At 37.2% G+C, this 25,994-nt stretch overlaps 1 protein-coding gene across 11 annotated transcripts in view; it reads right to left on the bottom strand.

Moving 5' to 3' along the window:
• The window catches only part of PRRC2C (proline rich coiled-coil 2C), a 94,623-nt gene that overhangs the window by 27,908 nt on the left and 40,721 nt on the right, over positions 1–25,994 (bottom strand). For 10 of the 11 annotated variants that reach the window (XM_069480215.1, XM_069480223.1, XM_069480218.1 and 7 more), the window contains exons 12-21: positions 24,832–25,450; positions 21,722–21,891; positions 21,036–21,285; positions 18,985–19,195; positions 15,485–17,740; positions 12,849–13,057; positions 9,660–9,814; positions 7,817–8,699; positions 5,106–5,191; positions 21–209 (exon numbers count right to left, since the gene is read on the bottom strand). In XM_069480215.1, the coding sequence (XP_069336316.1) occupies positions 21–209; positions 5,106–5,191; positions 7,817–8,699; positions 9,660–9,814; positions 12,849–13,057; positions 15,485–17,740; positions 18,985–19,195; positions 21,036–21,285; positions 21,722–21,891; positions 24,832–25,450 (5,028 nt within the window). The remainder of the gene's footprint in view (positions 1–20; positions 210–5,105; positions 5,192–7,816; positions 8,700–9,659; positions 9,815–12,848; positions 13,058–15,484; positions 17,741–18,984; positions 19,196–21,035; positions 21,286–21,721; positions 21,892–24,831; positions 25,451–25,994) is intronic. The other variant, XM_069480216.1, reaches the window with a different exon arrangement.

Genomic DNA, 25,994 nt, shown 5'->3' with positions numbered 1-25,994 from the left:
GGATTATAAATTATATTTACCTTCTGGGCTTTGATAGGTCCTGCCCGTGGCTGCTTCTGTCGTTGTTCTTTAGGTTCAGGTATCTTATCAGCAGACTTCTCCGAAAGCACAGGAACAACATCATTGTCATTCCCATTTGATGCTGGAGCACCAAACTGAATTGTGTCAATTCCAATTTCAACTCCACTTTCCTGACCATTCTTTGTTCCCTAGTAAAAGAGTATTTAAAAACTATCAAAGTAAACAGAGCTCAGATTTGACTAAATGATTTATGTAGCACCATACAGCTTTAAAACTATAATAGAAACATTTAAAGCAATCTACATATTAACTGAGATTATCTGACGTTGATTATGTTTTAGAACTTTCCCTTAGCCACTTTCGGATCTGTACTAGAAAACAACTGATAAAATGAAAACTAAGCCAAGACTTAAGTTTTTAAAGTCCTGGCTCTTACAAATGTGATCATGGGCAAATAACAGCCTCGAGTTGTTTTGTCATTGAAAACAAATGTAAAAGCAACAAAAGATGAATGAATAGGAAAGAAAGATAGCAATATCAGTGTCATCTACTTCTCAGAAGTTTGCTTTAAAAATAAAATGAAAACTTATACATTACTTTGTGATTGGTAACATAGGGTACAATCACTCCACCAATTAAATGGATAGTTTACTGAATGCTTTCATTATGCTAGGCAGATGCTAGCAATCAATGTAGCTTGTAGAACTTGCATTCTAACTTGCATTCTAGTGGGTAGAGAAAATAAACAACTGAAAAGTCAGATAAGACATGCAAAAATCAAAACAGGGTTAAGAGATTAGCCAGTTTAGACTGGTAGACAGAGAAACCCTCTGAGGAGGACATATTGACACTAAATTTAAAAGATCCACAGAAAGTGTTTCAGAAGAGCAAATACCTAGTGTAAAGGTCAAGAACAAAAAAGGTCACTGAGGCTAAAGGATAGCAGGTATAGGGAACAGTAGTAGGAGACGGACGAGCAGGAGGTTAGACTTAGGGCTTTGTTCTAACAACTACTTAATCTTTTCATGGCAAAATAAAACTAGGGACAAAGTTCAACTATAGGTTTGGTCTAATAATTGAATCACTACTTCATATCAGTTTTGGCATTCCTAAACTGAACATGGTTAATTGCTGCATAAGTTTAACATTATATCTATCAAGGTAATAATGTCAACAATATGAACAAGGTATGTAATTCAGATTTTTTTAATAACTAAATATTCACTATCAAGTAGTCATGTGCTGCACAATGACAACATTTTGTCAGTGACAGACCCCACATATAAAGGTAGTCCTATCAGATAATATTGCATTTTTACTATACCTTTTCTGTTTATATATGGTTAGATATACAAATACCATTGTGTTACAACTGCCTATTCAATACAGTAACATACTGTACAGCTTAGGAGCAAGAGGCTATACCCTACAGCCTAGGTATGTAGTAGGCTGTACCATTTAGGCTTGTTTAAGTACATTCTATCGTATTCACACAATGATCTATTTTCCAGCATGTATCAACACTGTTAAGTGATACATGTCTGTATAGGCAAATATAAGTAATGTAAATTAGAATAAAATTTTCAATTTGCTTTAGTCAATGTTAAAATACTGTAATCAGTTAATAAATGTACAGTTAGTATTAATATTAGAAGAGCAAAATGATGTAGCAATTTATGACCACAAAGGCTACTGTATGTACAAAAATATGAAGAAGCTGTACATAGTTAACCGAATAGGAAAACAGACCGACAGTTAACATGACTACCAGAGATTGTTAGTTTTAAGAATATATCCTTTGGCCAGGCACAGTGGCTCATGCCTGTAATCCTAGCACTCCAGGAGGCCAAGGCGGGTGGATCGTTTGAGCTCAGGAGTTCGAGACCAGCCTGAGCAAGAGTGAGACCCCGTCTCTACTAAAAAAAATAGAAAGAAATTATATGGACAACTAAAAATATATACAGAAAAACTTAGCCGGGCATGGTGGCACATGCCTGTAGTCTCAGCTACTCGGGAGGCTGAGGCAGGAGGATTGCTTGAGCCCAGGAGTTTGAGGTTGCTGTGAGCTAGGCTGACGCCACGGCACTCTAGCCCGGGTGACAGAGTGAGACTCCATCTCAAAAAAAAAAAAAAGTATATATCCTTTGAAACAAAAAATGTTTATAAAATATACATAATACAAAAAATGATAAGAAGACAATATTATAATGCCAATTTTTGTAAGGCTAGCTGGTGTAAGTAGCATTAATAGCTTTAAATAAAATAATCATTAAGAACCGTTTTTCATTAGAGTCATCCTAGAAAAGGTCCCAGTAGGGAATTCAATCCATCCTGTGAAATGTCAACTTTGCTGATTCAAAATTTCACCATGCAGAAAACTCCAAAATCATCTATGACAAGCACTCACACACACAAAAAATCACCTTCTAGCCAGAAAATGTAAAGAACATAAAGAGGATGAAGAAAAAAGTTTGAGAGAAAAATTAGATATCACCAAAATATCTTGCTTCACCAATGACTGAAAAATCTCAATTATATTGCCATCTACTGCCCCATTTTTCTCTGTATTCCTTTATAGCAAAACTACACTAATGTTCTCTATACATTAGAGTCAGTGCTCCATATTTGTGGGTTCGGCGCCTGAGGATTTAACCAAATGTGGATCAAAAATATTTGGTGAAAAAAATGGAGAGCTGTGTCAGTGCTGCACATGTACAGACTTCTCCCCTTGTCGTTGTTATCTAAACAATACAGTATAGCAACCATTTACATTGTATTAGGTGATACATGTAATCCAAAAATGATTTAAAGTATATAGGAAGAGTGTAAATATTGTGCCATTTTATATAAGGGACTCGAGCATCCCTGGAGGTTTCTTTTTCTTTTCTTTCTTTTTTTTTTGTAGACAGAGTCTCACTCTGTTGCCTGGGCTAGAGTACCACAGCATCAGCCTAGCTCACAGCAACTTCAAATCTCTGGGCTCAAGTGATCCTCCTGCCTCGGCCTCCTGAGTAGCTGGGACTACAGGCACATGACAGCAGGCCTGGGTAATTTTTTCCCCTATTTTTAGTAGAGACGGGGTCTCACTCTTGCTCAGGTTGGTCTGGAACTCCTGAGCTCAAGCGATCCCCCGGCCTCGGCCTCCCAGAGTGCTACGGTTACAAGCGTGAGCCACTGCACCTGGTCCCTGGAGAGTTTTTTTGTTGTTGTTGTTGTTGTTGTTGTTGTTGTTGTTAGATCTCTGTGGCAGTTGGTGGGGTAGCAGTGGTGTCCCTGGAACCAATCTCTCATGGATATGGAGGGATGACTGACAGTACTCATTTTTCCTCTTTTTATCTAAAATTCACTCAGGATTCACACCTACTACTCTATCAACACTGTCCTTATCAGAGTCATCAGTGACCTCCATGTTGTTAACTCCAACTGTCAATTCAGCACCTACATTACTTGTCTTACCACCAGCATCTGTCACACTTGATCAATCCCTTTTTCTTTGAACTTATCGTTCACTTGCCTTTTTGGACACTTCTCCAATCACTTACCTCCTCCATCTCCCACATTTCCCAGAGTTGGAAAGCCTCGCAACTTAATTTTTGATGCTCTTTTCTAATTACTCTCCTAACTCATTCAGCCTTGGTAACTTCATCTAACTATCTATATGCTAATGAGTTTCAAATTCATATCCTCAAAATCTGGATTATGCCTTCTAAACCACACACTTTTATATCCAACTATCTACTTTACATTTGTATGCAGATGTGTAATAAACATCTTATATATAATCATCTTAAATATATCATCATATGTGTAACATCTTAAATATATCAAAACCAAACTGATCTTCTCCCCAATCCTGATCCATTTATAGCTTCCCAATCTCAATTAATGGGAATTCTATCCTTCCTATTGCTCAAGTCAAAAACTTGGAGCTAACTTTGACTCCTCAGTTTTTTCTCACTCTTGTCAGCTAACCATTTCTCATGACCTTTAATGTCACTTCTCTGGTTTAAGTTAGCACAATTTGGGTATATCAATAGCATGTTAAATTCTACTCTTGCCCTTCACAGACTATTTTTAACAGACCACCCAGAATAATTTTAAAGTCAGATCCGACCACTTCTTCGCTCAAAACCCTCCAATGCCTTACTACCTCTTCCAAAGGACCTACAGGATCTGCCCTCTATTATCTCTTCAACTTCACATGTGCCCCTCTGAACTTCCTTAAACACACTAGGGACCCTCCTATCTCCTGGCTTTTGTAGTTGCTCTTCTCTGAACCTAAGAATCACTCTTCCTCAGATGGGAATAGCATGCTCTCGTATTTATTTCAAGTGTTTAACTCAAATGTCATCTAAGTAGGCTTTCCTGGCCATCCTATTTTAAACTGCCTCCACACCCCTTAGAAAATTCTGTATGTAGCTTCCCTGCTTTGCTTTTTTCCTCAGCACTAATCACCATTAAACATACTATCCGTTCTTTATTGTTGGTTTCAACTCACATTACAATGGAAGCCGTGTGAGGGCAGAGCTTCTTACCTGTACTTAGTCCTGGCTTTGTAAGCACACAGGTTAGAATACTATTGCAAGGGCTTAATGAATGTTCAATGAATGAATGAATGAATGAGTGAAGAAGCATTGACCTAATTAGTCATTTACTAATACTGCAACATGTTTGAGATACTATGTTGAAAAAGCAACTTCCTGTGAACAATTTCAAAGTAACTATACTATCTAATCATTCAACCTAGAAACACAGGAGAAAAGTTCAGAAAATAGTAACTACATCTGTATTTTCTGTAACATAAAGCCTTTTCTTGAGACTACAATGAAAACAAATGTTTAACCTTAATATATCTAAAAGTGAGAAGCAGCTTATAAATTTAAAGGTGTACCAGCAATAGCATCACTTGGGAACTTTTCAGAAATGTACTCAGACCTCAATCCAGATCTAATAAATCATAATCTTTGGGCATGGTGCTCAGTAACCCATTTTAATTGCCCTTTAGGTAATTCTCAGGCACACTAAGGTTTTAAAAAAAACCTGCCACACTATTCCACCCAATGTCATTTAAAGTGTCTTCCTACCTCTGCTGAAGCAGCTGATCCAAATGATGTTAAGGGCTTATTCCATGCACTGACTGAAGGTGGCTGTGGTGGACTAATGGGACCTACTGAAGAAAAGAAGTCATAGGAAACGTGACAATTAAAATTTGGAGCTTAATAATCTCTACACCATTTAATCTTTTCTCTTAATCTCTTATTGTCTGGCTAATGATAGCCAGAAAATTAAACAATGAATTGTCATATTACACTTCCAGAGATTCTCACATACCAAAATACAGGCATACTTCAGAGATACTGTGGGTTGCAGGCAGCCATTATAAAGCAAGTATCACAATAAAGCAAGTCACACAAATTTTCTGGCTTCTCCATGCATATAATATGTTTATACTATCCAGTAGTCTATTAAGACTTAACAAATGTGCATACCTCAGTTTAAAAATACTTTAATGCTTAAAAATGCTAATAATTATCTGAGCCTTCTGTGAGTCATAATCGTTTTGCTGGTAGAGGGTCCTGCCTTGCTATTGATGACTGCTGACTGACAGGGGGGTAGTTGTGGCAATTTCTTAAAATAAGACAACAATAGGGTTTGCAGCATCAATTGAGTATTCCTGTCACAAAAGATTTCTGTAGCATGTGATGCTATTCAATAACTTCTTTCAAAATTAGAGTCAATCCTCTCAAATCATGCCACTGCTTTACCAACTAAGTTTATATGTTCTAAATCCTTTGACCTCGGTTCAACAGTATTCACAGCATCTTCACCTGGAGTAGACTCCATCTTAAGAAACCACCTTCTTTGGTCATCCATAAGAAGCAACTTATCTGCTCAAGTTTTATCATAAGATTATAGCAAATTTGTCATTATTTTCTGGCCCCATTTTTAATTTGAGATCTTTTGCTATTTCTACTACATCTGCAGTGACTTCCTCCACTGAAGTCGTCCATGACTGTTGGAATCAACTTCTCCTAAACTCTTGTGAGTTGATATTTTGACCTCCTTCCATGAATAAAAAATGTTCTTAATGGCATCTAGAATGAAGAATCTTTTCCAGAAGATTTTCAATTGACTTTGCCTAGATCCACCGGAGGAATCACAATCTATGGTGGCTATAGTCTTATGAAATGTATCTCTTAAACAATAAGACTTGAAAGTCAAAATTACTCCTTGATCCACAAACTGCAGGATGGATGTGTGTTAGCAGGCATGAAAACAACATTGATCTCCTTGTACCTCTCCATCACAGCTCTCTGGTGACCAGGTGCATTGTCAAGGAGCAGTAACATTTTGCAAGGAATCTTCTTTCCTGAGCAGTAGGTTTCAACATTGGGTTTAAAAGATTCAGTAAATCATGCTATCAATGGATGTGGTGTCATCCAGGCTTTATTTGTTCTATTTCTACAGCACAGGCAGAGTATATTTAGCATAATTCTTAGGGGCCCTAGGATTTTCAGGGTGGTAAATGAACACTGGTTTTAAAGCCACCAGCTACATTAGCCCCTAACAAGAGAGTCTGCCTCTCCTTTGAAACTTTGAAGCCAGGAATTAATGTCTCCTCTCTAGTCATTAAAGGGCTAGATGACATCTTCTTCCAATAGAAAAGTCTGTTTCATTTACATTGAAAAATTCTTGTTTAGTGTGGCCCCTTTCATTAATGAAATCTAGACCTTCTGCATAACTTGCTATATAGCTTCTACATCAGCACTTGCTTCTTTACCTTGCACTTTTAAGTTATGGCTTCTTTCCTTAAACTTCATGAACCAAATTCTGCTGGCTTCAAACATTTCTTCTGCAGCTTCCTCACATCTCTCAGTCTTCACAGAATTAAAAAGTTAGGGCCTTGCTCTGGATTAGGCTTTGGCTTTCAGGAATTTTGTGGCTGGTCTGATCTTCTCTCCAGACCACTAAACCTTTCTCCATAACAGCAATAAGGCTGTTTTTGTTTTCTTAACATTCTTGCGTTCACTGGAGTAGCACTTTTAATTTCCTTCAAGAACGTTCCCATTGCATTCACAGCTTGGCTAACTGTTTGGAACAAGTGGTCTAGCTTTTGGCCTATCTCGTCTTCGGCCATGCTTTCCTCAATAAGCTTAATCATTTCTAGCTATTGAACATAAAAGTCACTGCAGGGTTATTAATTAGTAAAATTCCAATATTGTTGTGTCTTAGAGAATAGGGAGGCTTGAGGAAAAGGAGAGAGAGATGGGAGAACAGCTAGTCGGTGGAGCAGTTGGACCACATACAACATTTATCAATTAAGTTTGCCATCTTATCTGGGAGCAGTTCATGGTGCCCCAAAACAATTATAATAGTAACATCAAAGATAACCGATCGCAGATCACAATGACACAGAGAATAATAATGAAAAAGTCTGAAATATTGTGAGAGTTACCAAAATGTGACAGAGCACAAAGTGAGTACATTCTACTGGGAAAATGACACCAACAGACTTGCTCAACATATGGTTGCCACAAGCCTTCAATTTGTAAAAATGCAACACCTGCAAAGTACAATAAAATGAGGTATGCCTGTATAAGTTCCCCCAAATGTTGCATGGCATTTTAGAAACCAAGATTTTAAGAAAGGAAGCTAAGAAAGGCCTACCATTACTTTTTCCTGTGAAGAAAAAAATGAGATGGCTAGAAAACACTGAGTATATAGATAGAACTGAAAACAAATCCTAGCATTCCTATGGCATTCCCCATCCCTCACTTCTCCATTGCACACTTACATTTCTTAGAGATGTCATTCAGCACAGCAGGTGGGGCCACCTTGTTATCCCATAATTCAGTTGTCAGAGTGCCATGTGACTGTGGGTTCTGAATGGATTTTCCTGTGGCTACGTAATCTGTGCCATTAGGTGTCTGAGCTGAAGGTAGCCTAATTGAAGGTGGTGGCTGTTTTGAAGGCTGTGTTGTAGTCTGCAGTGGATTCTGGACTGGCTTGTGGGTCTGTGCCTGAGTCTGGGCTGGAACAGTCGGGGCTGGAGTCGGGGCAGGAGCTGGGACTGGGGCTGAGGCTGAGGCTGGGGCAAGAGGGGCTGAGGCAGTTGGGGCCGAGGCTGGGGCAGCTGGAGTAGAGATGATGGGGGCAGCTGGGACTGACACTGCTGGGGCTGGAGTTGGAGTTGAAGTTGTTGCTAGGGCAGAAGCAAGGATGGGAATTGAGGCTGAGGCAAGAATGGGGACAGAGGCTGGGGTGGAAACTGAGGCAAGGATAGGGGTTGGAGCTGGGACTAAGGCTGGAGCTGAAGAAGAGGTTGTGGCTGTAGCCAAAGTGGCGGCTGGAGCTGAGGTTGAGGCTGAAATTAGAGCTAGGGTTGAGGGTGGAACTGGAGCTGAGGTTGAGGCTGGAACTGGCACGGAAGCTGAGGCTAGAACTGGAGCTGAGGCTAAGGCTAGAACTGGAGCTGAGGCTAAGGCTGGAACCGGAGCTGAGGTTGAGGCTGGAACTGGAGCTGAGGATGAAGGTGGAACTGGAACTGAGGCTAGAGTTGGAGCTGTGGCTGAAGACTGTGCTTGCTGGGTCCCTGTAGCCTGTTTTTTGGCAAATCTTGGAGGAAGCTTAGAAGTCTGACTTCTTCCTTTTTCATTTGCATTCTTTTTGTTCCAGACCTTAAAAAATTAGTAGAAATCATTTTCATCAATAACGCAGCTGACAGTTCATGAATGCAAATTTCTCACAAAACTACCTACTACTAATTTAGCTCCTTAACTTTTCAAAGTAGGTATTCATAGAGCAAAAATGTCACGGTTGCTATATAGATTTTAAATTGTGAGAAGCCAAGATGATATAGAGAAAAAAGACATGTATATATTACACATTGTTGATATACAGGTCCACAATTTCTTGTTTATTTTTTATGATTACCAAGTGCTTAGACAGGTCCACAGTTTCTTTTCCAGAAGTTTGAAATTCAAAAACTAAGGAAGTTTGCGGTAAATTCATTGGCAGCAAAACTCTACCTGAGCTGACAAAAGGCTACTTATTGTCTTCACTCAACTCATGTTTGCCACAGAGACGTTTGGAGAGTGTGGCTAGTGTGATATGCTACAGAGGGTGTATGTATTACTATTTTATCTTTCTTAAATAAATAAATAAATAAATAACTTCTGAAAATATCTGGTTCCAGGGCTATATTCAATTAAACTCAATAACTTATCTTGCTTCATACTGTGTATTTAAGCAAACTAATTTAGGTTACAAAAGAAACTGCTATAGGCCAATAATATGCAATCTATTGGTTCACAGCATTTGAATTCAGATTTCCAAGACAATTTAAAAATCAACTCAACTCTGCCATGTGGCAAATAAAGTAAACCAGCACTAACACATACAGTGTATGTTGCTAAAGTGAAGATGGTCTGCTCTAAGGCACACAATGAGCTACAGGGATCGTATTCCATTTAAAATGTACCTGAATTCTGGTTAAATCAATTAAAGTTATGAACACTTTAGGGTATTTTATTAAAATACCACCTTGACTTTACAAGTAGAGAGAAACCTTGACCATCTGCTAATATACTTTGGCAACTATATAAATAACAAGCAACAAATTGAAGCAAGGTTTAAACCTGTATGACTTGTTCTTCCTTCTTTCGACGTTCCTCATCCTGTAAACGTTTTTGTTGTTTTTTGGATACCACTTCAGTAAAACCGTCATCATTCAAATTTGACTGGGGGTCTTCAACTACTGTTACTTCAGGATGATCATCAATTATAACAACACCTGTGGGTTAATAAAAAGATTTAAAATGGCATTTTCTTTATCTTTAGTCCTGGAGAGCTTTAAAAAGAAAACAACGAAAAGCCAAAGACTTAGTTCTTATAACTTACAGTATAACACATTTCCCACCCTATATATGCTAGCGATTCACTGGAAAGATTTAACAAGATTTCATAAATTCATGAAAAGATTTCATAAATAAGATAAAAAACAAAAGTTGTAAATCTGTTTGGAATGACATAGGTCTTTTTTCTCCTGCAGGCAATATAAAGGTAATGCTTTTTAAAAAATAAATTAAAATTATCCTGTGACTTAAATTCTACCCCTCAGCCTCCGATCTGTACAGTGCTTTAAAGATCTACAATGCACTTTATCTTATTTGTATCTAGCTAGTATTCTAGGAGGTGGGTATTACTATTATTTCCCTTTTTCAAAACATGAAATAGGCTCTGAGAAGCTGATGTGTCAAAGGTTAAGGTGACGAACATAGCTGGTCTAATGACTTTTATTGTCACTATTTTATGTAGACCCTTGTCTACAATGTGTAGTTTTCAAAAATAAATGAAATGTACATGAAAGTTCCATGTGAATGCAAAGTGGCATAAACACACATCAGAATCAACTAGCTGATGAATAAATCAACATCAATTTTCAACCTTTGTCCAACTGACCATTATTTTGGCTATCTTAAAATTATATTATATCCCAGTGAATATAAGAAATCTAAATACATTAAATAATATTTCAAAGAAAATTTAATTCAGGTGATGTGATTTTTCTTTATAAGTGTGACACTGGCACAATAAAAATAAATATCAAGAAAGGGTAGGGCAATTTAACCAAATTAATTTTTCAAACAATATATAATATGTTCTAATTTTGGTATACACATAAAATAAAAATAGATATTTTTCTTAGGAAAAATAAGTATACAGTGTAGGATGGTGACAACCTGTGAGGGATGGCAAGAATATATAACCAGGAAGGGGTTTGTAGGGAAAACTATTTACAAATAATTCTTTTTAAATAGCTAAAAACTAGCATTTATGTAAAGACTGAGAAGGAAAATGAAAAATGAATGCTAAAACTTTCACTCTTTAGAAATTAATTACAGTTATTCTATAGTAATTTCTAAATTAATTAAAAATTAATTTCAAAAGGAAAAACAATTGATTCTGATTTATCTAAGAAACTTCTACTTGTGTTTTAAATCCTTTTAAAAAAATTGACCGTAAAATGGAGCACGTGCTCGCTTCAATGAAATGACTTAATCGAACATTTCAAAGGATATCATGCATGCATTATTTCAGATTGGTGAAGAGATCTCATCATAATTCCAAAATCATCTTAGTTTTCCACTTAACACTAAAATGTGTGTGTGTATGTAAAATCTATCTTCATACCTATGCCTTGGGTCATTTTAACTTCTTCAGTTCACTCAACTACATATGGCAGTTATGGAAATTTGAACAGTACTTTCAGTTTGTTTCCAATATTCTGTTCTTATTTGGTACTTTTGAACACTTTAGCCTAAAGAGATATCATTTAACCAATATTATCAGGAAAACAACCTAAAGATGACTAACTTTTAAATATAACTTTAATGAGTTAAAAGTTTAATTTCTCTTCTTATATTATGTCTTAATCGAATAACATTATTCTTTGGGAAATTTCTATTCCAAAAGTTCTTTGGAAGAAGTAAAATTGGTAAGCAAATATTTGGGAAAACAAATTTGTCCTGTTTTGTGGACTTTTTATAATCTTCACTTGTCATTCTTCTAACTGTGGTGTTTTAGATGGATGCTAGTGTCTCTCTCATGGACCACCATAAAGTTAGCATTCAAGCTCCCTAGGGTTTTTCAACTTTAGCACTATAACATTTTACGTTGGCTACGCATTGTAGAATGTTTTGCCAATATCCCTAGCCTCTACCCGCTAGATGTCAGTACCATCCTATCTCTAGCTGTGACAACCAAACATGACTTCAGAGATTGCCAAATGTCCCCTAGAGTACAAAATCACTCCTGTTGAGAACCACTGTTCTAAATAATCTAAAAATTCTTAAATATGTAACTAAGTTTCTTCTCTATATAAATTATGAAATGATAGTCTAGATTAGTAGTTCTCAAACTTTAGCATGCATCAGTATCAGCTAGAGAACTTGTTAAAACAAGACTGCTACTTTGGAAGTCTAGGGTAGGGCCCAAATATCTGTATTTTTTACAAATTTCCACATGATGCCAATGATCTGGGGACCACACTTTGAGAAGTGCTGGTCAAGAAATAATGTCCAGAAGCCAGGCCCAAATCAGAGTTTAATATATATAAATAACCATTAACCAGATGAAAGGAAAACCTCACTTATATCTCTATTACTGAAATAACAGTACCTAACCTAACTTTCCCATATCACTATCTGGTCTGAACTTGGTAAATCTCTTAATTGCATTCATTATTCCCAGCTTCAGTCTCATTTGAACAGCAAATAGCTCATTTTACATGGATAAATATCAATTCATAGACATTCCTTGTTAATTTTCTCATTCAATATTTTCTTATTGCTTGTGTTATCCTTCACATTTGATCCTCTAGTACTTCATGACTTTCCTCAAATATTTATTCATAGCAATACTGCCTCTCATCTTATTATTTATTCTCTATTTACCATATCTTAGATATCATTTTTTTCTGTCATTTGTTTTTAAAGACATCGCCTCTATACAGATATAACCAAGCATTTTCCCTTGGTTTTCTGTGCTTCCAGAAAGATGTTTGGGAAAGTAGAGTTTTCTCCTTTTTTTCTTGAAGAACAGTGAAACTCTGTTGGATAACTTTTAACAAAAATTGTATTAAGCATTCAAGGCTATGCTAAAAGCTGGTGTTAGTTTGAGTTAAATCAGTTAGTGTTTCATAATCAGCCTCTATGCTTACCTTGAATGTCTAAATCTTCTTAGAAGACTTAGTTATAGCATCCACATTTTAAAATGTAACAAATAAATACAGAAAGAAAAGGAAAGGAAAGGAACCTAAGACATACTTGCATAATTGTTGAGATCAAACTGTGATAGAGCATCTACTTTCTCTTTGGGTTTTTTAGGACCCGGCTTGGGATCTTCTCTTTTTTTCCCAGTAGAATCTTTGGAGTTCTTTTGTGCTGTACCATTAGGCGCTCCTTCCTGGTGGTGTGCAGAGCTGCCACTGACAGAGTCAACACCAGTTGTGCCTACAGACTGGTCATCAAATGGCCTACAAAAAATAACTTGAAATATTACTACCTCCACATACCTGAACAAAAGAAAAATGCTTTTATTAGCAGTTTGTAAAGTTCAATCTAAGATGAGATAGCGTTGGGAGAGAAGACCCCAACTCTAATACCAACAAGCCTCAGTGTCTTTTGTTTAGTGCAACCTCAGTAAACCTGAGAGCTTCCTAAAAATACACTAGCTCCCTAGAGTTCTTTCCAGCAATTAAATTCTAGAATTCTAATTATCCCGAGAAGGTTCTTATTGTATCTATTTGTCTATCATATTATAAAGGAGTTAATTAACATTGTTTATGGTAGAAAATTTGTGATCCAAGCAAGTTCAAGTATGTACAAACTGGATGCTCTCTCAAAGTGGGCAGCTCATAAAAATAAAATTTTAAAAAAGCATTCTATGTTTACATTATGTACGTTTTTTAAACGATCATATTTATATATTGATGTGAATATATTTTAAAACCACCTTCAATATGGAAATAATTCTTTTCACAAACCAAATATATTCCTACAGTTTTTGTTTCCTAACAGAATAATTTTCAGGCTTTTTTTTTTCTTTTTGAGACAGAGTCTCACTCTGTTGCCCGGGCTAGAGTGCTGTGGTGTCAGCCTAATTCACAGCAACCTCAAACTCTTGGGCTCAAGCAATCCTACTGCCTCAGCCTCCCAAGTAGCTGGGATGACAGGCATGCGCCACCATGCCCGGCTAATTTTTTCTATATATATTTTTAGTTGTCCAGTTAATTTCTATTTTTTAGTAGAGACGGGGTCTCACTCTTGCTCAGGCTGGTCTCGAACTCCTGAGCTCAAACAATCTGCCTGCCTCGGCCTCCCAGAGTGCTAGGATTACAAGCATTAGCCACCGTGCCCGGCCCAGGCTTATTTTTTAAAAATAAAATAGAACATGAACAACGTGTTTACCAATTCATTTTCATCTAAGCCTAGAGTATTACTCAAAACAAGAACTTACCAAGTTCTTGGCCATGACCTCAAACATCTGAAGAATGATTTCATTTCTTCTACATGGGACTCTTATAAAACATTCACTTTAACTATATAATCAATCATTGCTATTTCTATAGGTTCAAAGTTGTTACTACCTATCCACTGGCACAAAAATCAGATCAAGATTTCCCCTGAGCCTTAATATTAATAGTTCAGTTACAGTAAATATTCTTTTTTTTTTGAGACACAGTCTCATTCTACTGCCCAGGCTGAAGTGCGGTGGTACAATCATAGCTCACTGCAGCCACAAACTCCTGGGATCAAGTGATGGCCGTGCCACCTTGGAACTCTTCAGAGTCCCCACAAGCAAGAAGGTGTTCACCAGAGGCAGACTGTCAACCCTGGACTTCCCAGCCCACAGAACTGTAAGAAATAATTTTTTTTCTTTGTAAGTTACTCAGTCTCAGGTATTCAGTTATATCAACAGAAAACAGACTAAGACACTTTCAGCGTAACAACCTAAAATGCAAGTATATGTAACTAAGGAACTCAGATTAACACCATATTGTCCAAATAAATTCTTATCAGCTCAGATTGCAAACCTGGGAATTGGGCTAAAAACAGGGCATAACAGTTGCTTACTATATGCCAGGTGTTATGTTACATGTATCATTACCAATTACCATCTCAGTAATCTTCACGCTAAGTGCTATTGCTTTCTCCTCCTTTTACTGGTGTGGAAGTAAAGAAACAACTAGAATGTTCTGAATCTTAACTGCTACTTTATAATGCTTTCTAATACTAAAGAAATCAACACTAAGTTACTATGACCAACACTTTAATATTTAAAAGAATAGGCCAAATTCAGCATAATTTAGAAAAATTCTTTTTTAAAAAAATCCATTGTCATGCCTATTATGTTACTGTGGCCTTGGTGTTTGGGCAGGGATTTGTTTTCTGGGCCTCTTTGTAGATGGTTTACTTATGGTAGATTTGCAAATTGAGATGGAAATACAATTTTTCATTAAGGTTCAACACCGATTCTCAAGAAACCAGTACATACCGATGCGGTATATGGTTACAACATATTAATGTCTCGTAGGACATCTGTACACCACCAGTTTTTCAAGCAGAAATTAAGGAAGAAAAGAGGGCTACTTATCAACAGTACCATGACTTTCTAAATGAGGACATTGTACATATCCCTCCCTAGCTACACAGATTTTCCCAAAGCTACAAATTACCAAGAGAACTCTTTTGGAAAATGTAACTTAGCAGGTGAAGACTCCTGAGATACTTTTAACCTCTCTTCCTCAAGCATCCTTATACTTTAAAAACAGAAAAGCATTTGGGAAGAACAATGTCTTGCTCCTTTATCTACACTGGCTCCTTACATAATTCAACCAAGAAATCTACTTTCAGCGTCTTTCAAGATGCAAAAATAATTTTATCTAAAACAAAGTACTCACCCTCTCTTTCCACTTTTTGATGGTGGGCCACTTCTCCTTTCATTTCTAGGACCTGAGAAATTCCTTCCTGATTTGGGTGGACCATTGTTGCCACGTCGATTCTGGCGGTCTACTGGTCTCTGACTAGAAAAACTTCTCTTTGCTATTTCCCTCTTTGGAGGTAAAACATTCTCTCCAGCAGCCTTCACAGCTACTGGTGTATTCAAATCAGCATTTTTCTTTTCATCCCTCTCCCGCCTCTCATTGAAATCACTGCTTTCAGAAGCTGTTTCCCATTCTTCGTTTGCCTGATCTGAAGAGTTCTGATTAGATAAGTCTGGTGTCTTATTCCCAGAAATATCCCCAACAGTATTAATAGGTTCTGGAACCACATTATTAACAGTGCCATTTGTGGGCACTGCCACCTCATTTGTTTTTGAAGCAGCCTCCCTCTCTCTTAGCCTTCTAAATCGAGGAGGCTTATCTTGCCTTGGTGGTCGGGTAGGACGTTGTCTCCGGGGCCTCTCTCTGGCTGGGTCAAATTTTCGCTCAAATTTTGGAGGTCGTTTATCTGCTGGTATAGGAATAAACTGCTCATGTCTTCTTGGTGGCTCTCCATCTTCTGGTTTAGGAGCTTCTGCCTGCCTTGGGTTCCACTGATTGTCCCGGTAGGCAGGTCTTCGTAAAGTGGAAGGGCGTGATGGACGACCTCCAGGATCCCTTCCACCACGTCTGAATGTTCCTCCTCTGCCTCTCCTTGTAGGCTCTCCTTTAGGAAGGAAGCCTGGTTTAGATTTATCATCATCCCTCACATAAGGTTTTTCTAGTGGTCTATTATCTATTCGGACATGATTATCAGGCTTGAAAGAAGACTGGGGCTTTACAGGTTTTTTGTTTTCAGACCGGTCCTCTCTTTTGGGAAGTTTGCCTTTACTTAAACTATCCTTGTCGCTTGCACTTTCATGAATTTCACTGTCTGTGTCAGTCTCTGAACCCCGCTGTCGTCTTCTTTTAGGGACGACTTCAAAATCAGAGCTCTCACTTCGTGTTTCACTTTCTTCTCGCTGTCTGAGAGGTCCTGAGGGTACATGTTCTGTTCTTGGCTTATTGTCTCTATACTGAGGATAATCTCGAGTGTGCCCTCTACCACCCCTCCCACGCCCTCCATAAGAACCTCTATAGCTTCGACCTCTGGAATAATATTCACCTCGGCCTCGACCTCTGTATCCTTGATCTGGAAACCAATCTCTATCTCTACCTTCTTTCCAATAGGTCCTAGGAGGTAAAGTTGATTCCTTTTTAATTGCTGGCCTTGAATCTGGTCGAGGCCTCTCTATAACAAAGTCTTTGCTTATGACTTTCTCAGGCTGTTTTTCTTCTTTGACTGTTGGTGCCGCAACAGTCAGCTGGTTTACAGTTTTAATTGCAGGCTCTACCTGAACATTACTTATAGGTTCCAGAGACTTCTCAGTATCTTGAGATGGTTTGGGGGACAAAGTTGAAGTTTCTGTTGAAGGAAATTTCTCTGGTTCTGGTTGAATTGGTGATGGAACTGATTGTGGCTGAATCGGTGCTGGAGGTGGTGGGGGTGGAAGAAGATCCTTCTTTTCCATCTTTTCAGGTTTTACAACTTTTTCAGTGACTTTCTCAACCTTTTCTCCTTCTTTCTCCTTCCTTTGCTCCCGTTCCTCTTTCATATCTCTAAGTACGGGTTTCTTAATGGGACCTGATCTTCTCACAGGTCTATCATTACCCTCTTCTCTTCTGTTGGAGCTTGGCCGTGGGCCCCAACGAGTTTCTGATTTGGACTTATACACTTTTTCAGGTTTTGGTCCTTCAGAAGATCGTATAAAGCCTTCCTTTTTTGGTTTTTCCTCTGGTCTTTCTGTTGGTTCTTTTGGATCAGTGCATCTGCTGGTTACTTTAGGAATGCCTGCAGATGGCTCATTTCTTTGTTCCTCTGATTTTTGAGTATGGTTAGATCCATGGGAAACACTCCTTTTCCGGGCAGGCTGACTTTCTACAGCTGAAATCCGCTCTTCTTGAGGCACAGATAAGGTCTTTTGATCAGTTACTTCAAAACTAGCAGATTGATTATTTGACTCAGTATGATGAGGTCTAATGTCTTCCACAGATCTGCTTAAAAATTTTTGTACTTCTGTCTCACTTGATTCTCTGACAAAGTCCGTTTTTGGATGAGCCTCCAATTGACTATGTTCTATATGGTCTACAGGATAAGTAGCAGTAGTCTGCTCCTGGTTCAATGCAGCTTCAGATCTATGATGATGAGAATTCAAAGGTATAAACTAACAAAGCAATCTTATCCACATGTAAGAATACACCAAAATAATTCCTCTAATTTTAATTATAAAGAGCATCTTTATTTCTCTCTAAAAAGTTTAGTAAAGAATTATTTATGATAGCCAAGAGGTGGGAAAAGCCTAAATACTGACCAACATCTGAATGAATAAAGACAATGTAGTGTATACGAACAATGGAATATTACTCAGGGATAAAAAAAAAAAAAGGAAATACTGTCATATACTACAACATGGATAAACCTTAAGGACATTAGGCTAAGTGGAATGAACCAGTCAGGACAAATACTGCATGTCTCCACTTACATGAAGAATCTAAAGTAATCAAACTCATAAAGCTCAAAGTAGAATGGTGGTTATCAGGGGCTAGGTGTGGGGGGTGGGGGAGTTGCTTTTCTGTTCGAATAAAGTTTCAGTTATGTAAAATGAAAAACGTCTACAGATCTGCAGTACAACATTGTGCTTACAGTTAACAGTATTATACTGTACAATTAAAATTTTGTTAAGAGGGTAGAACTAATGTTATGTGTTTTTTGCCACAATTAGAAATCAATGAAGTTCATTCCTTAAGAAAAAACAAAGTGTAGACCATGATTATGTGAATTTCTAATCCAGCAAGACTAATACTTTTGATCTAGAATGAAAGAGTAAACTAGAGAAAGCCTATCTGTCCCAATTAATTACAAATAATTATAAAATGTTATCAAAAAATATACCCTGTAAAAGGGCAGAAGTTCTACGTGAACCTAAATTACTATAGTCAACACAAATTGTCTGCCACTTCAAAGTAACTTTGTAAATTAGTACTTCTTATCCTGGTCTTGGAAATTTCCCTAAGTTACTGTTAGACAAACATCTCACTGGTGGAAGAATTATATCAACACTTTAGCCAGACTACATAAGCATGGTAGATACTTTTAAATTTCTTCATGCCTCATCTACAGTAAAAATCTGCCATTTTTAACATCTAATGTTGCATTACAGTGTCTAGTTTTTATTGCACAGAACCTGGTTAAAATATGCCCTAATCAATACTGAAATGCCAGGAAAATAAATACATTCAAAGATAAAATGAAGCATGTTAAATAGAAGAAAATCAGATTTATGGCTCAGTCCTAAATTGGAATGATCTTCAGAGACACTATACAGTTTTCTTTTTACCACAACATTCTGCTTAGTCCATTAATTTAAATAATTTATTACCTTACATCCTCAGACTCTTCTGTTGCCTTCGGAGTTGTTGCCTGTGGAGGCTCACCATGTGGATAGGGATCTGACCCCCACATCATTCGAGGCTCAGAAAGGGAAACTGCATGATCTCTTGTGGATCGAGCTATATGCTCAAATGACTCAGAACTGTTTGGTGACCCTTCCATCTGGTCTCTTCTCATTAATGGCTTCGGAGGAATCATTCCTGTAACACAGGTTCAGAAAAAGATGAAGTAAGAATTACGAAAAATAAAAGAAACAAAATCTTTTTTTTTTTTTTAAAGCCAGTCAAATTTAGCAGTGGGGGGTTGAATACCAACTTTAGTGACTCTAATGTTAATAAGTTCTGATAACCCACTACCTTCGGACCAGCCAACAAAATCTTGATAGACATAGAATATAGATTATTAATTGCTATTTGGCATTCTCCATACTTAAACTAAAAAGTATTCTTTTTTTCTGAGTAAAACTGTAATTCTATGAAGGACTGGTGGAAATTATGTTAAGGATTATTCTATGAATGAGATTTTATTAGTACTGTTAAGTAAACTGATTTTAAGAATTGAGGAGGCCGGCCATGGTGGCTCATGCCTGTAATCCTAGCACTCTGGGAGGCTGAAGCAGGAGGATTGCTTGAGGTCAGGAGTTTAGGACCAGTCTGAGCAAGAACGAGAACCCTTCTCCACTAAAAATAGAAAAAATTGGCCAGGCATCATGGATCATGGTGTGTGGCTATACGCCCAGCTACTTAGGAGGCTGAGGGAGGAGGATTGCTTGAGCCCAGGAGTTTGGGGTTGCTGTGAGCTAGGCTGATGCCACAGCACTCTAGCCTGGGTGACAGGGCGAGATTCTGTATCAAAAAAATAAACAAATAAATAAAATTTTGAGGAAGCAAAACCACAAGAGCACCCTATTTTAGTTTAAAAGAAAGAAATGATTATGCCTATAAATTCCATACTAGTAAGTATTGTGACTCTACATATATGAATACAAACACCATGAGAATTATATCAACAGTGATACATTTTTGAGAAAATATTTATAGCAAATTCCATTAACCTACTTTCATTAATCAATATTCTACAAAATGTCACTTAAATTTCACACATCAATATAAATTCTAAAATCCTTGATTCTTGATCAGCTTTTTATCATCCCTAAATTTTACTCTATAGCATTTTGATAATGGATTATTTGCATTTACTCTGATGGATTTCAAAAGAGATGGCTAATTCATTTGGTTTTTTGCTAACCTTTGAAGAAATTCAAGTGTTAGTCTGGTAAATGATGGAGAAAATTGAAAAGCAGGTATATATAACACATGGACAAAATTCAAATGCTGAAATACATCAAAGAACAAAAACAGGCCGGGCGCGGTGGCTCACGCCTGTAATCCTAGCTCTCTGGGAGGCCGAGGTGGGCGGATCGTTTGAGCTCAGGAGTTCGAGACCAGCCTGAGCAAGAGCGAGACCCCACCTCTAAAAATAGAAAGAAATTATATGGACAGCTAAAAATATATATAGAAAAAATTAGCCGGGCATGGTGGTGCATGCCTGTAGTCCCAGCTACTCGGGAGGCTGAGACAGGAGGATCGCTTGAGCCCAGGAGTTTGAGGTTGCTGTGAGCTAGGCTGACGCCATGGCACTCACTCTAGCCTGGGCAACAGAGTGAGACTCTGTCTCAAAAAAAAAAAAAAAAAAACAAAAAAAAAAAAAAAAAAAAAAAAGAACAAAAACAATGCAATGAACAACAGATACTGTTAATAAGACACAAAATAATTTCCACCTCAAAAGGTTTAAATAACATTTACAAAATAGAAGAGAACTAGTATATTAGTCTCGCAATACAGGTGGTTCAAGTACTGGATATTTAACTACTCTGTGTGGAAAGTTTTATACTTTTTTGATTAAAACTCTAGGTCTTATTTAAGTTCTTACTAGATTATAATTCTCAAAGTAATTAAGACTAAAAATGACCAAAACCAAATAACTCTGATTCTGTAAAACTGTAAGTAAGCCATAAGACAATGCCAAATTCCAACTTACCAGGATGAATCGGCGGAATATCCATAGCAGGCCTTCCTGACATCATCCGAGGATCCATGTAGGACTGCATCATGAGCCACCTTGGGTCAAAACCCATGGAAGCCAAATGTTGAGGGTGAGGCTGCATGGGCTGATAAAGAGGTCTGTGTGGTGGTAAAGGGACAGTACCACTGGATGGTTGTGAAGGAACAGTTTGTGGAAGTACACCTTGCTGTTGCTGCTGCTGCCACTGCTGCTGCTTCATCTGCTCCTGAAAAAGTAAGACCTCCTATCTTGAGATTTTAGTTCCACACAATAAATTAATATGATCAATCATATGAGAAAGTAATAGCCTATTTTGAATCCTTGAGGGAAAAGTAAGAATTCAAGACATTTAATAGTGAAAAGTTGGCAAGATGAAAAAAGGATAAGTTACAACATTTTGTCTTATACTCAAGGTAAATAATCACTCATTTCATTGTATTGTGCAATCTATCTCCTATAAAATGGAAGATGGTGTCTATAAACGAGGCAGAGGATAAAAGGTCAAGGTAAAACCCCCACCAACAAATTTTTATTAAAAAGGAAAAAAGAATTTCAAGGGAAATTTGTATACTTTAGGTATTTCAGGTTTCATGTCAAATTTCTCAGGCTACTGAATAAACCTTTACAATCAGACATACAAGATAAAATGTTTTTATTGTTACCTGCTGCCGCTGGAATCGTGGCGGTAAAGACTTCTGGAACTGTTTGAAATAACCAGATAATACAGCAGGCCGAGGCTGAGACCCTGATTCTGGTTCCATTTCATGCGTCACTGGTGTGGATTCCTTTTCAGTGCGATTGCTGTCCTGTCTAGTGAAAACTGCTTCCTCCTCTGTCAAAAGAAGTGAAAGGAATGGTGTTCATCTATTAACATTTATCAAATACATGCTTTTTGTATTGAAATGCAATGATCAGACTGAGGTATACAGAAGTTAATGAAGAAGAAAGCATCCCCAACACTCCAAAACATTATTTTATCTAATGTTGGTAGTTATCAATGATGTAACATTATATTATCAAGACTTTAGACTTCCTCAAAGCTGGATTCTTAAGATAGAGGCAGACCACAGACCAAAATGCTTTACCATACAAAAATACATATTTGATTTTTAGTGATAAAACATTTCAGATACTGCTGTTCATTTATTTCAATCACTTATCAATGTAACTGTCAATATTCATTTGTGGTTCATTAGAACCTATGTGAAAACACAAATGGCCTATAAATACTTAGCAATAGAGCCCATTGGTATATTTGTTTATTTACTTATTGGATCAAGGGACTATTGTCTATAAAGAAAACTAATAAGCTTAAGTCTTAACACAACAGGCTGATCACTAGCTATCTTCAAATATATACGTCATTATAGTATTCCATATACAGGATGTCACATATGCTACACCAAAAGGAGAACAGATATACCAAAAAAAAAAAAATCCATGCCAAGGAAAACCAGTCATATTCATTCTGCAGCATATCATGTCACAATTACAAAGCCATGCTTGTTACAAATTCTTTTCTCAGTTGACTAGGGATGTATTTTAAAAGGAAATTTATTTTGCCAATGTAACAGCATGCTGGAAAGATTCACAGACCACATTTTTTACGGCCTGCACTACATTCAATGTTAACAATATTATAAAAGGGAAAATAAAATACTGGTGGAAAAAGAGAGCCATGAAAACACTAAGTTGAAAAATCTATGGGTCTAGTGTCAGAATTAAAAAAAAAAAAACACACCACACGGGGGGGGGGGGGGCGGGAGGGCAAGGGCAATATATGTAACCTAAACTTTTGTACCCTCAAAATATGTTGAAATAAAAAAAAAAAAAGAAAACATATGGATACATCTCACTGAAAAACGTAGCTAAAATTAAATCGTCATGAGAATATATAAAATATGAATGAAAATAAAAGTACCAGTAAGTAACAATTATTAAAAAGAAAATAATTAATTTACTTATAGTCACCAATGAAAGTTAAATTAACTAATTAGAGTCAACACATGTATTCAGTAGCAGCATTAAAGTTAAAACATGGGCTGGGCACAGTGGCTTATGCATGTAATCCTAGCACTCTCAGATGCTGAGGTAGGAGGATTGCTTGAGCTTAGGAGTTTGAGATCAACTTGAGCAAGAATGAGACCCCATCTCTACTAAAAATAGAAAAAAAAAATTAGCTGGGCGACATGGTACACGCATGCAGTACCTGCTACTCAGGAGGCTGAGGCAGGAGGATTGCTTGAGCCCAGGAGTTTGAGGTTGCAGAGAGCTATGATAATGCCACTGTACTCCACCCAGAGTGACAGAGCGAGACTCTGTCTTTTAAAAATGAAAAAATGAATTTCCTTATTTTTTATCTACAGTCCCCTTAGTAACTCTTAGTCAATCAGATTCCCTAAGGTTCACCTCTTTTAACATTCATCAATATTAAAGTATGACAATGGTTTTCATTTCTTTTGTGAACAATTTTATTTCACTTTTTTGTGTTATGAACAATCTTCTTAAGTACTTATATAATAAAAGCCCACTAACAATATCAAAGTCTCTCTAGAGTGATTAGTATGAAGAAAATTTATGAAATCTGATAATCTTAACTAAAGAAATGGTCCATATAGGCCTTACTTCATTAAAAAAAAGATACAGCATACTATTTTTTTTGAGATACGGTCTCACTCTGTTGCTGGGCTAGAGTGCAGTGGTGCCATCATAGCTCACTGCAACTTCTAACTCCTGCATTCAAGTGGTCCTCTTGCCTCAGCCTTATAAGTATAGCTGGGACTATAGGTGTGTGCGACGATGCCCAACTAATCGTTCTATTGTTTTGTAGTGATGGGTTCTTACTATATTCCTTAGGTTGCTCTCGAACGTGTGGCCTCAAGCAATCCTCCTGCCTCGCCCTCCCACAGTGCTAGGATTACAGGCTCCAGTCCCTGCACTCAGCCAAGATACTCTTTTCATTAAGAGCCAAGTTTGAAGGTAACCTTGAATAGAAATAAACTTTATTTTATAACACAAATTTGTATTAAAATTTCAAGAAGTAAGGTCTTGTAACAAGAGCATGAGATGTGGGGTTTGAAAGTTACAGTATTTCTACATCAGAAAACACAATAAAATAAAATCATATTTCTATTTTAACTCAAGCTGTCCATTAAAACTGAACTTTACTGTAGGTTAGTCAAGGTTTTATACTATTTCGAATGTCATTCATTAGTCTATAAACCAACCTGAAGAAGAATAAAGACGTTCGTTAAATCTAGAAAAAGACTTTTTAAAAAAAGTATAATTACTATAGGAAATTATAGTCTAATAGCACATCAACTATACCATGGGACTCACATGTTTAAACTGTTAAAACAAATCTGAAATTATGAACTTTGTGTAGTCACTTAATTATGACAATCCAACATTCCTATTAAACTCTAATCCAGTTCAGTTTTAAAGGTATTAATGCACGTGAGCAAATGAGATTTTATTTAATGTCATGGAGTCAGATAAAAGGGAAGAATCAGTATAGGCAAATAGGAAGCCAATACAGTTTTGCAGACAAAACAGAATTGAAGCTCACCTATTAACTGAGAAAGCTTCAGGGATGTCTCTTCATATATAAAATAAGGAATCATGGCTCAAGCCCATTTTTTTTTTAACTGCAAATGCTATCTTAAAACAATCACTTTTATTTTGATTACACATATTAAAATTATACAAGCACCAACAGTATAACTAACCTGAAGCCCTTGGTAAAGTTTATATAAGAATAAGACTATCCTACCTTTATTACAGTTGTTTTCACTTTCTTGTTTTTCTACCACAGGCTCTAAAGCAGGTTCTTTGGGTTCTATTTTTTCCTCTGCTTTTTCCCTTTCCTTCTCCAGCTCACATCCCTTTTCTTGTTCTTTCATCTTTTGTAGTTCTTTTTCCTTTTCCCTCTGCCTTTCTAATTCTTTTTCTTTTTCTTGCTTTCTTTCCTTCTCCATATCTCTTTGTTTTTCCTGTTCCTTCTCCAACTCTTTCTCTTTTTCCTGCTGCCTCTCCCTTTCTTTTTCTCTCTCCTTCTCTCGCTCCTGTTCCTGTTCTTTTTCAAGTTCTTTCTCACGATCTCGTTCCTTTTCTCGCTCCCTTTCCCTAATTTCCTCTGGAGATGGTTGTTTTTCCACGATGCCAAGTTTCTCATCCAATCGTTTCAGTTTCTCTGCACATGCTGCCTTCCTTTGTTCCTCCATTCTTCGCTCTTCCTCTTCACGCCGTTTACGAGCGCGTTCCACTGCTGCAGAAATTTCTGACTGTTGTCTTCGTCTTTGCTTCCATATTTCATCTTCATCAGGTACTTGCTGCTTGGAGGGAAAGGGGCCTGGTCTTCCAGGTATTGCCTGTCGATCTGGAGGTGGATGCTGAAATATTAAGACAAGTTTTCAGGTTGAGTATGAGAACTACTTTTGACTGACATTAGGTATCATAGGCATGGAGAAGGAAAATAACTGCACAAAAATATCAGAATTTTCTCTGATAAACATACACATTACAATCAAAACACATAAGATGGAAAATAAATTTAGATAATTCACCAAACTAAGAACACAATAATTAATACAGCCACCCAATATTTACAGACCATGTACCTATCTACATGTTGTGCCAGAGACTGTTGATCGCTCAGTATTTGTTGAATAAAATTAGAAGTACAACACAGAATCTCAAATTCAAAATTTAGAGACAAAGGAATTTCGAGTATGAATGCTTTAGCAGCAGCTGCCAGAACTGAAGTGCCTAAAAAGGAGAAATGAAGGCCATAAATATCCAAAATGGGCCGGGTGCAGTGGCTCACACCTGTAATCCTAGCACTCTGGGAGGCCAAGGCGGGAGAATTGCTCGAGGTCAGGAGTTCGAGGCCAGCCTGAGCAAGAGTGAGACCCCTGTCTCTACTAAAAAATATAA

This window comes from Eulemur rufifrons, chromosome 8 (genome assembly GCF_041146395.1).
Source record: "Eulemur rufifrons isolate Redbay chromosome 8, OSU_ERuf_1, whole genome shotgun sequence".
NCBI classification, from domain to species: domain Eukaryota; kingdom Metazoa; phylum Chordata; class Mammalia; order Primates; family Lemuridae; genus Eulemur; species Eulemur rufifrons.
This window is presented reverse-complemented; position numbering and strand designations above follow the sequence as displayed.